This window comes from Oncorhynchus keta, chromosome 23 (genome assembly GCF_023373465.1).
Source record: "Oncorhynchus keta strain PuntledgeMale-10-30-2019 chromosome 23, Oket_V2, whole genome shotgun sequence".
Lineage (NCBI taxonomy): Eukaryota > Metazoa > Chordata > Actinopteri > Salmoniformes > Salmonidae > Oncorhynchus > Oncorhynchus keta.
In genome coordinates, this window is record NC_068443.1 from 40,387,777 (window position 1) to 40,402,630 (window position 14,854).

The 14,854-nt window shown below is 43.6% G+C and overlaps 2 protein-coding genes across 7 annotated transcripts in view; one reads left to right on the forward strand and one right to left on the reverse strand.

Moving 5' to 3' along the window:
- Window positions 1–7,607, forward strand: part of LOC118402318 (cAMP-specific 3',5'-cyclic phosphodiesterase 4B-like) — a 116,804-nt gene extending 109,197 nt beyond the window's left edge. For all 6 annotated transcript variants that reach the window (XM_035800426.2, XM_035800427.2, XM_035800429.2 and 3 more), the window contains 8 exons: window positions 1,339–1,556; window positions 2,013–2,111; window positions 2,757–2,921; window positions 3,428–3,527; window positions 3,751–3,905; window positions 4,118–4,240; window positions 4,402–4,584; window positions 4,811–7,607. In XM_035800426.2, the coding sequence (XP_035656319.1) occupies window positions 1,339–1,556; window positions 2,013–2,111; window positions 2,757–2,921; window positions 3,428–3,527; window positions 3,751–3,905; window positions 4,118–4,240; window positions 4,402–4,584; window positions 4,811–5,149 (1,382 nt within the window). In that variant the 3' untranslated portion in view covers window positions 5,150–7,607. The remainder of the gene's footprint in view (window positions 1–1,338; window positions 1,557–2,012; window positions 2,112–2,756; window positions 2,922–3,427; window positions 3,528–3,750; window positions 3,906–4,117; window positions 4,241–4,401; window positions 4,585–4,810) is intronic.
- Window positions 1–14,854, reverse strand: part of LOC127911058 (uncharacterized) — a 441,684-nt gene that overhangs the window by 381,062 nt on the left and 45,768 nt on the right. The gene's annotated exons all lie outside the window — the stretch shown is intronic.

Sequence of the window (14,854 nt, forward strand, 5' to 3'; positions counted from 1 at the left end):
TTCACGGATGAAAAAGCAGATGGAGAGAGGGAGATGGTGTAGAAGGGAGGAAAATTGATAAGCTATAAAGACACCGTGATGCTAAGGTTGATAGAATAAAGCGAAGCGGGTTGGAGAAATGAGGGCGGAAGTGAGAGAAAATGGATAGTGATTTAAGGTTTGTGTTCTGCATTGCGGCTAGTACCTGTCAGGTCGAGGCAAATCATCTTCCTACGCCTCATAGAGAATAGAGCTGAGGCAATGTGTGGAAAAACACACGGTTAGCCGCAGATACACACGGTCAGCGGCACACACCCCGTGGCGCTAACATGTAGCGCCTCGAGAGAGGTCGCTTCAGCTCCACTGCAACAAGCCATCCCCCAAACACTTCTCCTTATTAATACAACAAAGCAGCAGCCAACATTGCTATGCGTTGTTATGGTTTGGCAACAAACTTTTATTGATCTGCAAACACTATTAATAATCTCCACTGAGAATTGATGCCTCATTGAATATTATGGAATTTCTCTCTTTCTATGAATAAATCCTAAATGTTACGCCATTGTTTTTCATTGGCATGTTTTTGCAAAATATTTGTTTTTAACATGTTATTTATCTGGCTTTATGTGTTCCCTCTACATTTGAATATTGAAATAGTGTATTATGCTCAATGTCACTTGGCTCTTTCCTGGTGAATTTTAACTGGAGGAGACGGAAGAAGGCAAAAGAGAACAAGAGAAGGGCTTGATTGTTTGGAAGATTGAGAGAGTAGTTGAATGACTATCAGTAGATAGGAAGACTGAGTGGTCAGAGAACCAGTTCAGACCAGTTACTCCTATACATGTCTGACTGAATGATTGTCCACTCCAAGTCAATATAGCCTCTTTTTTTTTTCTTCCAATGCGGTGTAATTACCATTTTACCATGTCAATTCATTTTATGTACTGCGAAAGAAAACGGAGTCGTGTCAAAATGTACATTCTGTATGTATTGCTTTGTGATTGAAATGACCACAAGTGTTGTTTGTGAGTCTGTCTTTCAGACTCAGTGTTTTCATTCTATGGTGCAGTAGTTTTAACCCTTTTTCTTTTCCCACTCCCCATCCCACTCTCCATCCCTCTCTCCATCCCTCTCTCCATCCCTCTCTCCATCCCTCTCTCCATCCCACTCTCCATCCCACTCTCCATCCCACTCTCCATCCCACTCTCCATCCCTCTCTCCATCCCTCTCTCCATCCCTCTCTCCATCCCTCTCTCCATCCCTCTCTCCATCCCACTCTCCATCCCACTCTCCATCCCACTCTCCATCCCTCTCCATCCCTCTCTCCCCATCCCTCTCTCCATCCCTCTCTCCCTCCAGACAAGCAGAATGAGTTGGAGTTGCCGTGCCCTATGGCCAAGACCAGGGAGAGGAAGAAGAGAACCCACCACCAGACCCAGCAGGGGGGTCAGACTCCGAGTCAAGGGACGATGACCCAGATCAGTGGGGTCAGGAAGGTCAGCCAAACCCCCGTGCTCCAAGGCTGCAGCGTCAGCCGCTTCGGGGTCAAAACAGACCAGGAGGACCTGCTGTCTAAGGTACTGGGGAAGTCTCTACTTTATAGGGGTATACTACAAAGCCAGCAAACTTTGATAAACAACCAGAAATAAAAAATATTTAGCTAAATATTGTTGAGTCAACTATAGACCATGGCCATTTAAAGCTTATCTTAAGTACTTTTTTCTGAACATTTAGGCAAGTTAGCTGGCTAACTCATTGATCCTGCTTTGTGGTATACCCCTCAGGGGTTGGGGTAAATTCCGGTTTAAGACAGGGCGACAGGTAGCTTATAAAGTAGATGTCCCCAAACCTAAGGCGCACATATTCTGCACAAGGACACAGATGGAAGCGTCAAACAAACGGCACTTTCTGATTGTTGAATTTTAAATTCCAATCCAAATATCTGGATATTTAATTTGTCTTCGCATTGTGACTGCACCTTCCGGCCAACTGTCTGCAAGAGCGTACCCTGACAACGTCTCTCTCTTTCTCAGGACCTTGAGGACATCAACAAGTGGGGTCTGAACATCTTCAGGGTGGCCGAGCACTCCCACAACCGCCCGCTCACATGCACCATGTACACCATCTTCCAGGTCAGTGCTCTTCCTCTTTCGTTCCTGTCAGATTGCTGTGTTTTCCCTGACTGAGGTGCCTTGCAGACAGACACACACACACACACACACACACACACACACACACACACACACACACACACACACACACACACACACACAGAGGGTGAGTCACCAACGCACAGCCTAAAGTACTGTACATCAGCATGTTCTCGCGTGTTCTCAATAATGTGTCCTCATCTTCTGGGTCAGTAGCTGAATGATTACTTATGCTACTGTAGTAGGAACTAGTCTAGTCACATGGATAAGTGGACATTAACACACAGTGCCAGCCAAGTCAAGCAATTTATTTTTCTTAGCAGCTTTTGCATTGTGATTGACGCAGTCATTGCAATTTAAACAAAGACAAACTCAATGGTAAAAACCAAAGTCATTTTAATTGGAAGAAAATTTTAAAAAGTTAATCAGAGTGTTCATGGGTTGTTGTGTTACATACAGTATCACATGTAAATGGGTTACATTTCTCCTTTTAGTTAATGAGTGGCGGTGTGGCGTCGTGTGTTTGTGTGTGTCCCGTGCGGGAGCCGAGACCCAATGAAGACATTCTGGGTCCCATTTATTCCCATCAAGCTAACGGCGTTTCGTTTCTTTGTGCGTCCCGTGCAGGAGCGAGACTTGATGAAGACGTTCAAGATCCCCGCGGACACATTCGTGACCTTCATGTTGACCCTGGAAGCGCACTACCACGCCGACGTAGAATACCACAACAGCCTCCACGCTGCAGACGTGGCCCAGTCCACACACATCCTGCTCGCCACACCCGCTCTGGACGTAAGTCACCTGACCCAGCTCCACTTAATACACACCGCTTTCTGTCTTCTTGCTTCGCGTTGCATATTCTGAGGAGTGACTGAGCAACACTGTCACGTAGCAAACCCCTAAGTCAGGGCTCTCCAGCCATGTTCCTGGAGAGCTACCCTCCTCAAAAGGTTTTCGTGTCGAATCTAGTTGTAACCTGATTTCGGCTTATCAACCAGCTAGGTATTCAAACCGGGTGTGCTAGTTTAGGTTTGGAGCGACAACCTACAGGACGGTAGCTCTCCAGGAACAGGGTTGGAGAGCCCTGCCCCGAGTAATTATAAATCATGTATACCAGCAAGTGTTATCAGTAAACACGCATGAATAATGTCACCCCACTCCACCTAAATATGTCACCGCCACCCCACCTCGTTATGTCAGAATGAGTTGTTACCTGATGAATGTGTGTTACCAATTTTGTAGTGAAACCTTCACTCTCAATGTTGAGAACTCATCAAATCTCTCCTGTCCAATCACAGGCCGTCTTCACAGATCTGGAGATCTTGGCGGCCATCTTTGCGGCAGCCATCCATGATGTGGACCATCCTGGGGTCTCCAACCAGTTCCTCATTAACACCAGTGAGTACTTTCTCCATCAAAATCTTAACAACAGCGCCCAATTCATCATCTCTGCTACTTTGGTACACTTTATCTTATCATTTTATAATGTATTGGCATATTTGAAAATACAAGTAAAATATTCAAGTTTGAAATGCATCGTCACAAAAACCACATAAGAAAATGCTTTTGGCATTTTGCTTCTAATCGGTCCGCCTCTCTTGCCCACCCTCTGTCCGTCCAGACTCCGAGCTGGCCCTGATGTATAACGACGAGTCGGTCCTGGAGAACCACCACCTGGCCGTGGGCTTCAAGCTGCTGCAGGAGGACAACTGTGACATCTTTCAGAACCTGACCAAAAAACAACGCCAGTCCCTCAGGAGAATGGTCATAGACATGGTGAGAGAATGCCCCGGTTCTGACCAAAGGTGTTTGTTGCCGATGTCCCACTCGCATGAGTCGCCGACCGTGCGTCCGTCGGTCCGACGGTCCATCTTTCTATCCCTGTCTCAATTCCATGTACTATATATTGTACTATATCCTATATTGCTGAAGCATAAACATGTCTAAATCACTAACGACGACCTCGCTCACTCTCTCTCTCCCTCCAGGTACTGGCCACTGACATGTCCAAACACATGAGCCTGCTGGCTGACCTGAAGACCATGGTGGAGACCAAGAAGGTGACCAGCTCTGGAGTGCTGCTGCTAGACAACTACACAGACAAGATACAGGTAGGAGCTCACACTCGTATGCACAAGAAGGCATGCAGTAAAGCACACACACACACGTAGGCACATAAGGCATGCATACAGGTGCACATACAGGCATGTAGGTACACGCACGCACACACACACAAACTCACACAATCCTCTCTCCTTCCCGTCTCTTCCAGGTGATGCGTAACATGGTTCATTGTGCAGACCTGAGCAATCCGACCAAGTCCCTGGACCTGTACCGCCAGTGGACCGACCGCATCATGAACGAGTTCTCCCACCAGGGAGACCGGGAGAGGGAGAGAGGCATCGAGATCAGCCCCATGTGTGATAAGCATACGGCTTCTGTGGAGAAGAGCCAGGTAGGTTGCTAATACATGTACACATATACAGGTATGTCCACACACAGTACAGTACCCACACTGCTCGCATACTCACGTGTATACACATCTTACACGTTTCCTTGTACATACTGTTTGCATACACGCGCTCTCTCGACCCCTCTCTACTGCTGTTAATACAGTATTCGTACACACTATTCTATCCTGAAATCTTACACCCTTCTCTCTCTTCTCCCGCTCTCTCCAGGTGGGCTTCATAGACTACATCGTCCACCCTCTGTGGGAGACGTGGGCTGACCTGGTGCACCCTGACGCCCAGGATATCCTGGATACCCTGGAAGACAACAGGAACTGGTACCAGAGCATGATCCCCCAGAGCCCCTCTCCCCCCTTCTGCACTGGAGACGGAGAGCGAGAGGGCGGAGAAGGAGGTCACAAGTTCCAGTTTGAGCTGACGCTAGATGACGGACAGGATGAGGATGGACAGATAGGAAGGGAGGAGGGCGAGAGGGGGACAGAAGGGGGACGGTCGCCAATGGACCAGGGTGGACTAGAGATGGAGATACGTGGGGCTTCCCCCACATAACAAGCCTTGACCGTGATCTTTATAAAAGCACCAGTTTTAGGCTGTGTTTGGCATCTTGTTTTATTGCAGTGGAGGAATCCTGCAATCTGGCTCTTTGAAGCTGCTCTGCTTGTGCGCGAGGGCCTGACTGACTTAGGGCCCCTGCAGAAGAGGGTGGGGGACCACAACACTTGTTTTGGGAACCCTCCGAAAGCAGATTATGATGAGTTGAAGAGCGTGATTGCCTTGAAGGAGTGCTGTTGAGCTGCTGTGTGGCAGAAGTACCATATCTTAGTCCTTAGCCAGATACTACAATCTTTGCTCTGACAAATAAGATGAAGCTCATTTACGCTAAGAGACTATGGTGTTCAATTGGGACAAGATGAGAGACACTTGCACTTCAGAATGATTGTTGTTTGTGACTGTTTTCGGGTATATGTTTTGTTTTGTAACGGGATTGGATGGGATGTTGCCGGGTAGCGTTCAAAGTTCCAACTAGTGGTCCACAGGTCTTTGTAACGGGATTGGATGGGATGTTGCTGGGTAGCATTCAAAGTTCCAACTAGTGGTCCACAGGTATTTGTAACACGTGTCTGAAGACTTTTGTGTGCCTTTTTTTATGACCGTGTCTTTTGTATGCCATTTTATAATTTATTTAACAGTTTTAAGTCGTTATTATAAAATGTTTGTTTTCTACACACAACTCATCTTAATTGTCTCTCGAATGAGAGGAAAATACTTCCGGTCTTCCTTATGTCTTCTCAGCAATAGTTTATTCCCAATTTGTGCTTTGTGGACTTTCCAAAATCGTCGGACTTCCCAGCACAAGTTGCACTTTTTTTTCGCAAGGGTTGAGAGCTAGAACAGTGTTTAAACTAAAGAATTGGGTTATTCTTTCAACACCAAACTCAAAGCACTAGGCGCTCAATGTTATGCGTCACGTGTTATCTCACAAATCTCAAGTCAATGTTAACAAACGCCACATAAAGTTCGATATTCGCAGCAAAGCTGCTCCTTATTGTTTTCCGTATTTGCCTCCCGTAAAAAGCAATTATCTCCATTTTTCAAATTTTCCCAGTGGGAAAAACCAATTGAAAGTCCATGTAAACTGTCCTAACCAATAAGCTCCAAAGATGACCTGATAAAAGCACTTTAACAGCCAGATGGAACTCAGTCCAACAGAGGTGTTGTGCCACATCTGATTAGCACTTAATTAAATATCTTCATATTCTTTCGGCAAAAAAAATCAAATTATTTCTGCGCATCTCCCTTCCAAGAATGGAAGTCCAGTAAATGGGGTCTCCTAATCTAATTCATGCACAGTATTAAAGACAATTATGGCCAATCAAATGAACCATTGACTGGTTTCTTTCCAAAGAGAAAGAGAAAAATCCCACGTCACATGATATTATGAAGTCCTAGACTAGCCTTGTGACGGTCAACCAATGTCAAAAAACAAACCTCCATACAACAATATTTGACAATCAGCTGATGTTATACTTTTGGTTGCCAGGTCCCTCTTGAGGTGACCACCGCCAACAACACATCTCTCGAGGTTTGGCAGGAATCGCAGAGCAACAAACACAATGAAACTAAACCAAAAATAAATAGAATCTTTCTACAAGTTGATTCTATGTTAATTTAATGTCACCTAAAAGGTCCCCTGTAGGAAGTGGAGATACTGAAGTGTAATGTTAAAAAAATTACAAAATAATTAAATCCATGATTTCTGTCCAGCACCTTGACGAGCTGGACAGCTCAGCACCTAGTTGCTCTTCTGTCAACAATACATCTAAATGGTACTGCCATGGAAGCTTCAACACTCAGCTTCTACAGTGTGGGGAGATCTGCATAACATCACTAGATGACAATACTTCCCTTGTTGACTGTGTGTGTGTGTGTGTGTGTGTGTGTGTGTGTGTGTGTGTGTGTGTGTGTGTGTGTGTGTGTGTGTGTGTGTGTGTGTGTGTGTGATGATAACTTAGCTGCACAATCTCCTCGTCCATGCACTTAGTCCTATGTCGATCCATGAACTGTTTGAAACAGTGTATTTATGACTTTGATCTGTAAGTAGAATCCTATTCACAAAAAGTATGTTTGGTATAATTTATATGCACTACCTGTCAGAACAAGTGAAATATTTGTTATAATGTATAATACTCAAGTTTTTGCATATTTCCAGAGAACATTCTTAAACATCTGTGTTACTTGGCAGACAACTGAGGTGGTTGGCAGAAACGTAATTCCTCGGTTTCTATAGTTTTCCTGTTATCTGGAGCCATATGAAGGCTTCATTGAACCTATATGATGTATGGTGACGGGTCATTGTACAGCTAGCTGTATGTTTATTGAAATATTACATTGTTTAAGATGTATCCATATTTCCCATGTGTTTCTCACACAGTGCATGGTAAGGTATTGTATATTGTGTTCAACACATTTTTTATGAAATGATTAAAATGAGCATGAATTTACTCTGCATTGTTTCATGTCTTACCTTACCTTACTTTCTGTAATTCTAGTGTCATATAGGATGTCAGTCCACTTTAGTTTTAAAGGAACAACATACAGGAAATTCAAATTAAGTATACTGTGGTAATAGTATACTATACAAACGTTTCACAATTTTGTTGTAGCCCTGAACTAGCGCACCTGATTCAAGTAGTCAAGGGATTGATGATTAGTTGAATCAGGTGTGATAGTTCTGGAACAGTTCAAATACATAGAACGTCTAGGGGTCCTGAGGAGAGGTTTGAAAAAGGCTGCTCTAGTCTACTCAAAAGCCTCTGGTTGCATTCCAAAACTATCACAATGTATCCTTCCTTCCTCCCATCCTTGACGTAATCACTGATCTGACATGATTTGATGGGTGAAAGCAACATAGGCCAATAGAAACCTTCCTTTCACCTACTATGAAATCAGTTGGTGGCAGCAGTGGGCTCCAGACCTGCAATCATTTGGTGGCAGTGGTAGGATCCATGCAGGTGTAAGAATATTTCAAAGAGAAATACACAACGCAGAGGACGAGAGGTCAATGGAGTACTAAAAGTCAAGAGGACTAAGAGTACTAACGATCAATGGAAAGTGTTTTTTCTGTAACGGGATTAATGATCAATGGGTCAGAGACATGGGAGGAATTTCAGTCCAGGACTCATAGCTACATGGCAAGTTCCCATTGGTCCAAATTGTTTATACGTTGAGCCTGAAATATGATACTTGTTATTTGGACATTGGCCCAGTTTTATTGCAAGGAATTCTAATTGGCAAGGGTTGGGTTGGGTTATAAGGTTGGGTTATAGTGTTTGGTTATAAAACTACATCCTGTCCCTTTCGTCTTAGGGGAGAATCACTGAGGAGAAAGTCACTGATGACGGGAGAATGAACCATCTACTTCCCAGCATAACATCCATGATTTGTCCTCTTTGAATAAACCTATTTTTCTCCCCTTGATTTGCTTTGGGGTCTGTGTTATTGAAGAGTAACATCAGCTGCTAACATAGGGGACCCTGTGTCATTCTGTCTGGACAGGACGGGGCATCAGGAGGGGATTTGATGAGTTTCACCAGGTAGTTCACGACCTTGGGCAGTCTGGATGTCCCGAATGAGAGGTCCAGTGGCAGGAGCAGAGTAGCAATACCAAGGATGGGAGTCAATCAGGGTATCCTTTTTCTGTTTATTGAGAAGTCATTGAACATAAATGCCCTTTTCAATTATTGAATTGGAAATCCAGATGACCCTCTTGAGTTGACTGGTTTTTACTTGAACTGGCCCCATCCCCTGAGCATCCCATCTAAGTCAGCGAGGAAGGATACATTTTTGACACGGCTTCTCTCTCTCTCTCTCTCTCCACTGTGATGTCGTTGACTTTGCTGTAACAGACTGCTGCACGCAGGCAAAAAAATGTCAACAGGAAATGCATGAGATAGCGATGCTATCCGCTAGGCCCAGTGGGTGCTAACCACTCTCCCATGACCAACAGACCCAGTGTCACAGCCCAGGGAGGTAGAGAATCGGGATCAGGCGTACGTGGTAGAGAACTCGAGGGCATACACTGAACAGTTTACCCTTTTCATGTTGCCACTATCACGTCTGTTATCAATACCATAGTGTGACAACTTCCTCTACTGTTCCTGTACATTTCTTGCCTTGCTTTATTCAGTCATAATTGTATGTATACCCTGCTTGTCACTATCACTTGTACAATAACTATTCCTATGTAATGTAGCCATAGCACCTACTCCTCGTTTCTACTACAATTGTGATATCAATGAACAATATTACAGGTACTGTAGTAGTAATATCTAAATAGAAAAAGGTATATTCAGTCTAGTCTGTTTTCCCTATCTCAGCAGGATGTATGAGCTGCATCGTAAGACGATAGGCGGAAACCCGAACCCTTTTCCTCTTTCCTGCAGATTAAGAGAAACCTGACTGTTTACCGTACACATGGTCACAAACGGACAGCTTTTTCCATAGTGGTCTGTTGCCGGGGTCTGTGTTGCCTTGACGACAGGAGGCGAAGTTTGTTTTAAAACTCCCGACAGAGGTATTGTGGTGTGTGGGCGACTGACGTCAGTGGGGCTGGGGATGGGCTGCCCAACCCCAGTAGCCAGCAAGCCAGCACCCGTGGTAGGAGCATGTGGTGGTGGAGGCCCTTACATGCACGTGGAGCCTGGCCCCAGTCCTCGCTACCCAGGCGACTCCTTGCCTGGTCCAGTCAGTGTGCCCTCTCTCAAAATAACACTGACAGATCTTTTTATAGATAATTATGATAAAACGTGGGCTTAAAATGGAAGTTTAGTAATTAATTGAGCATCTTTTTATTTTATTTTAAACAAGACAAATCTGAGGGCGCAAGTGCCCTTGTGCCCCATATTGGATTGATTCCTGTGTGTGTGTGTGTGTGTGTGTGTGTGTGTGTGTGTGTGTGTGTGTGTCCGTCCGTCCGTCCGTCCGTCCGTCCGTCTGTGTGCACTTGTGCGTGTTCTGCACGTGTGTGTACTTTACTCCTCTTTACTCTCAGTGATTACAGCTGTGAGTCTTTCTAGGTAAATCTCTAAGAGCTTTACACACCTGGATTGTACAATATTTGCATATTATTATTTTTTAAATGATTCAAGCTCTGTCAAGTTGGTTGTTGATCATTGCTAGACAGCCAAGTCTTGCCGTAGATTTTCAAGACGATTTAAGTCAAACTGTAACTAAGCCACTCAGGAACACTCGATGTCGTCTTGGTAAGCAACTCCAGTGTATATTTGGCCTTGTGTTTGAGGTTATTGTCCTGCTGAAAAATGAATTTATCTCCAAGTGTCTGGAAATAAGACTGAACCAGGTTTTCATCTAGGATTTTCCCTGTGCTTAGCTCTATTCCGTTTCTTTTTATCCTAAAAAAGACTCCCTCGTCCTTGACGATGACAAACATACCGATAAGGTGATGCAAGACAAGCAATACTCATAACTTGATGCAACCACTATCATCCTTGAAAATATAAAGAGTGGTACTCAGTGATGTGTTGTGTGGGACTTGCACCAAACATAACGCTTTGTAATCAGGACACATTTTTTTGCAGTTTTACTTTAGTACTTTTTGAAAACAGGATGCTTTTTTTTGTAACATTTGTATTCTGTACAGGGTTCCTTCTTTTTACTTTTAGGTTAGCATTGTGGAGTAACTACAATGCTGTTGATCCATCCTCAGTTTTCTCCTATCACATCCATTAAAACTCTAACTGTTCACTCATGGTGAAATCCCTGAGCGGTTTCCTTCCTCTCCGGCAACTGAGTTAGGACGGACGACTGTATCTTTGTAGTGACTGGGTGTATTGATGCACCATTCAAAGGGTAATTAATAACTTCACTATGCTCAAAGGGATATTCAGATAATGAATTGCATGTGCGGTTATAGAGAACAGGTAGTTATTAAAAAATCATGTTAAATACTCTTATTGCACACAGAGAGTCCATGCAACTTATTATATGACTTGTTAAAGCACAATTGTAATCCTGAATGTATTTAGGCTTACCATAACAAAGGGGTTGAATACGTATTGACTCCAGCTTTTCATTTTTTAAATAATTTGTACACATTTCTAAAAACATAATTCCACTTTGACACAGTGGGACAAAAAAGTATTTAGTCAGCCACCAATTGTGCAAATTCTCCCACTTAAAAAGATGAGAGAGGCCTGTAATTTTCCTCATAGGTACACTTCAATTATGATCGACAAAATGAGAAGAAAAATCTAGAAAAACACATTGTAAGATTTGTTATGAATTTCTTTGCAAATTATGGTGGAAAATAAGTATTTGGTCACCTACAAACAAGCAGGATTTCTGGCTCTCACAGACCTATAACTTATTCTTCTTTCTTTTCTTCTTCTTCATTCCTCTGTCCTCCACTCATTACCTGTATTAATGGCACCTGTTTGAACTTGTTATCAGTATAAAAGACACCTGTCCACAACCTCAAACAGTCACACTCCAAACTCCACTATGGCCAAGACCAAAGAGCTGTCAAAGGACACCAGAAACAAAATTGTAGACCTGCACCAGGCTGGGAAGACTGAATCTGCAATAGGTAAGCAGCTTGGTTTGAAGAAATCAACTGTGGGAGCAATTATTAGGAAATGGAAGACATACAAGTCCACTGATAATCTCCATCGATCTGGGGCTCCACGCAAGATCTCACCCCGTGGGGTCAAAATGATCACAAGAACGGTGAGCAAAAATCCCAGAACCACACGGGGGGACCTAGTGAATGACCTGCAGGGAGCTGGGACCGAAGTAACAAAGCCTACCATCAGTAACACACTACGCCGCCAGGGACTCAAATCCTGCAGTGCCAGACGTGTCCCCCTGCTTAAGCCAGTACATGTCCAGGCCCGTCTGAAGTTTACTAGAGAGCATTTGGATGATCCAGAAGAACATTGGGAGGATGTCATATGGTCAGATGAAACCAAAATAGAACTTTTTGGTAAAAACTAATCTCGTCATGTTTGGAGGACAAAGAATTCTGAGTTGCATCCAAAGAACACCATACCTACTGTGAAGTATGGGGGTGGAATCAACATGCTTTGGGGCTGTTTTTCTGCAAAGGGACCAGGATGACTGATCCGTGTAAAGGAAAGAATGAATGGGGCCATGTATCGTGAGATTTTGAGTGAAAACCTCCTTCCATCAGCACGGGCATTGAAGATGAAACATGGCTGGGTCTTTCAGCATGACAATGATCCCAAACACACCACCTGGGCAACGAAGGAGTGGATTCGTAAGAAGCATTTCAAGGTCCTGGAGTGGCCTAGCCAGTCTCCAGATCTCAACCCCATAGAAAATCTTTGGAGCGAGTTGAAAGTTTGTGTTGCCCAGCAACAGCCCCAAAACATCACTGCTCTAGAGGAGATCTGCATGGAGGAATGGGCCAAAATACCAGCAACAGTGTGTGAAAACCTTGTGAAGACTTACAGAAAACGTTTGACCTCTGTCATTGCCAACAAAGGGTAAATAACAAAGTATTGAGATAAACTTTTGTTATTGACCAAATACTTATTTCCCACCATAATTTGCAAATAAATTCATAAAAAATCCTACTATGTGATTTTCTGGATTTTTTTTTCTCTCATTTTGTCTGTCAGAGTTGAAGTGTACCTGTGATGAAAATTACAGGCCTTTCTCAGATTTTTAAGTGGGAGAACTTTCACAATTGGTGGCTGACTAAATACTTTTTTGCCCCACTGTATGTAGGCCAGTGACACAACATTTAAATTTAATCCATTTCAAATTCAGGCTGTAACGCAACAAATGTGGAAAACGTCAAGGGATGTAAATACTTTCTGAAGGCACTGTACATACAATCAACAAAATGCAAGGCATGTTTTGTTGCACCAGACAAAAAATGCTTAATTGAATGGCTTCAAAGAATAATCTCTTTGATGCCCATACTAAAAAAACATATAGCTGCAATATAAACATTCTATCCATCAATCAATGGCTCAAAGCCAGACTAGATTGATCTAATAGCAGCCTTTTGTGTAATGGCAGTGTGCAGTGTGTACTACTAGATAGTTGGTTGTGTCATTTCAGTACACTCATTCTCTAAGGTTATGGCACCAATTTGACATTTGTGGTTTCCTAAGGGCTTCCTGTCCCCAATCGACAGAGAGTCAGGACATCGAAGAGAACATCCCTACGGGGATGGAACAATACACATGCTTGTGTGCAAACACACAGACTCATGCACGTCTGTGCACACACACCACACTGTCATTCTCGGTTAGCGAGAGACAAGGAACATCGCACACACACACGCACACACACACACACACACACACAGAGAGAGAGAGAGATCGAGACAGAGACGGAGACAGATCGAGACAGTGCCATGGCTGAAATATCTGAATGGAGATGATTTGTGCCATTTTAGGCCGGAGGTAGGCTATTTGTCCTTATAAACCATGGATAGCCTGTTATTTGTCCATATAAACCATGGACAGACTAACTCAGGGAACACGGATAGACAAACACGATTTTACAGAGTAAATATTGACCATTCTGAAGTGACAGTATTGACATTTTATAATTTTATTTGTATAGCACCTACTGTGCGTACATAGCACCTATCATGCATGATTTTCACCTGAAGTTTTCTGCCTATTCAATATAGGGGCCGATTCCGACCTGAGTTAAGCGTGCCTAAATGGAACGTAATTCTCTTTTTATGCACCTTTCTCCTTATTCGTAGTCTGACCTTGAACTTAAGCATGAGAATCTCATGACGAATAAGGTCGAGCAACCTGTCAATTCCAAGTGGAACATCTACTTTCTTTTTTTTCTGAAGTAACACCATTCTCCATGCCCTGTCATTTACAAATTGATAAGAGCTATTGATAAGAGCTAGATAAATGAGCAATCCGCTTGGAGAGGATGATTGTAAATATAAATGACAATTGTTTTATATCTTTATATCTAGCTATGTAGATATCTATCTAGCTATCTATCTAACTACCCAAGCTATACATCTCCGTAGCCATACGCAAATGACAGTACAGCGCCAAACCTACCAAGTTGATTTATGTTTTAATTATATGCCCAGACTTTTCACTGTATTTATTTTATCATTTGTATCATGTCAGAAATTAGCCACTATTGTTAGCCACTAGTAGTCATATCCACATACACTACATGACCAAAAGTATGTGGACTCATGATCGTCGAACATCTCATTCCAAAATCATTGGCATTAATATGGAGTTGGTCCCCTCTTTGCTGCTAAAACAGCCCACTCTTCTGGGAAAGCCTTCCAATAGATGTTGGAACATTGCTGCGGGGACTTGCTTCCATTCAACCACAAGAGCATTAGTGAGGTCAGGCACTGATGTTGGCCGATTAGGCCTGGCTCGCGGTCGAAATAATCCCAAAGGTGTTCGATGGGGTTGAGGTCAGGGCTCTGTGCAGGCCAGTCAATTTCTTTTTTTTCAATTTCCAGACCGTTATTCCTCATTCACCAAACTTTACTATGCATTAGGGCAGGCAGCGTTCTCCTGGCATCCACCAAACCCAGATTCGTCCGTCGGACTGCCAGAGAACACGTTTCTACTGCTCCAGAATCCAATGGCGGTGAGCTTTACACCACTCCAGCCTACGCTTGGCATTGCACATGGTGATCATAGGCTTGTGTGCCGCTGCTTGGCCATGGAAACCCATTTCATGAAGCTGCCAACGAACAGTTCC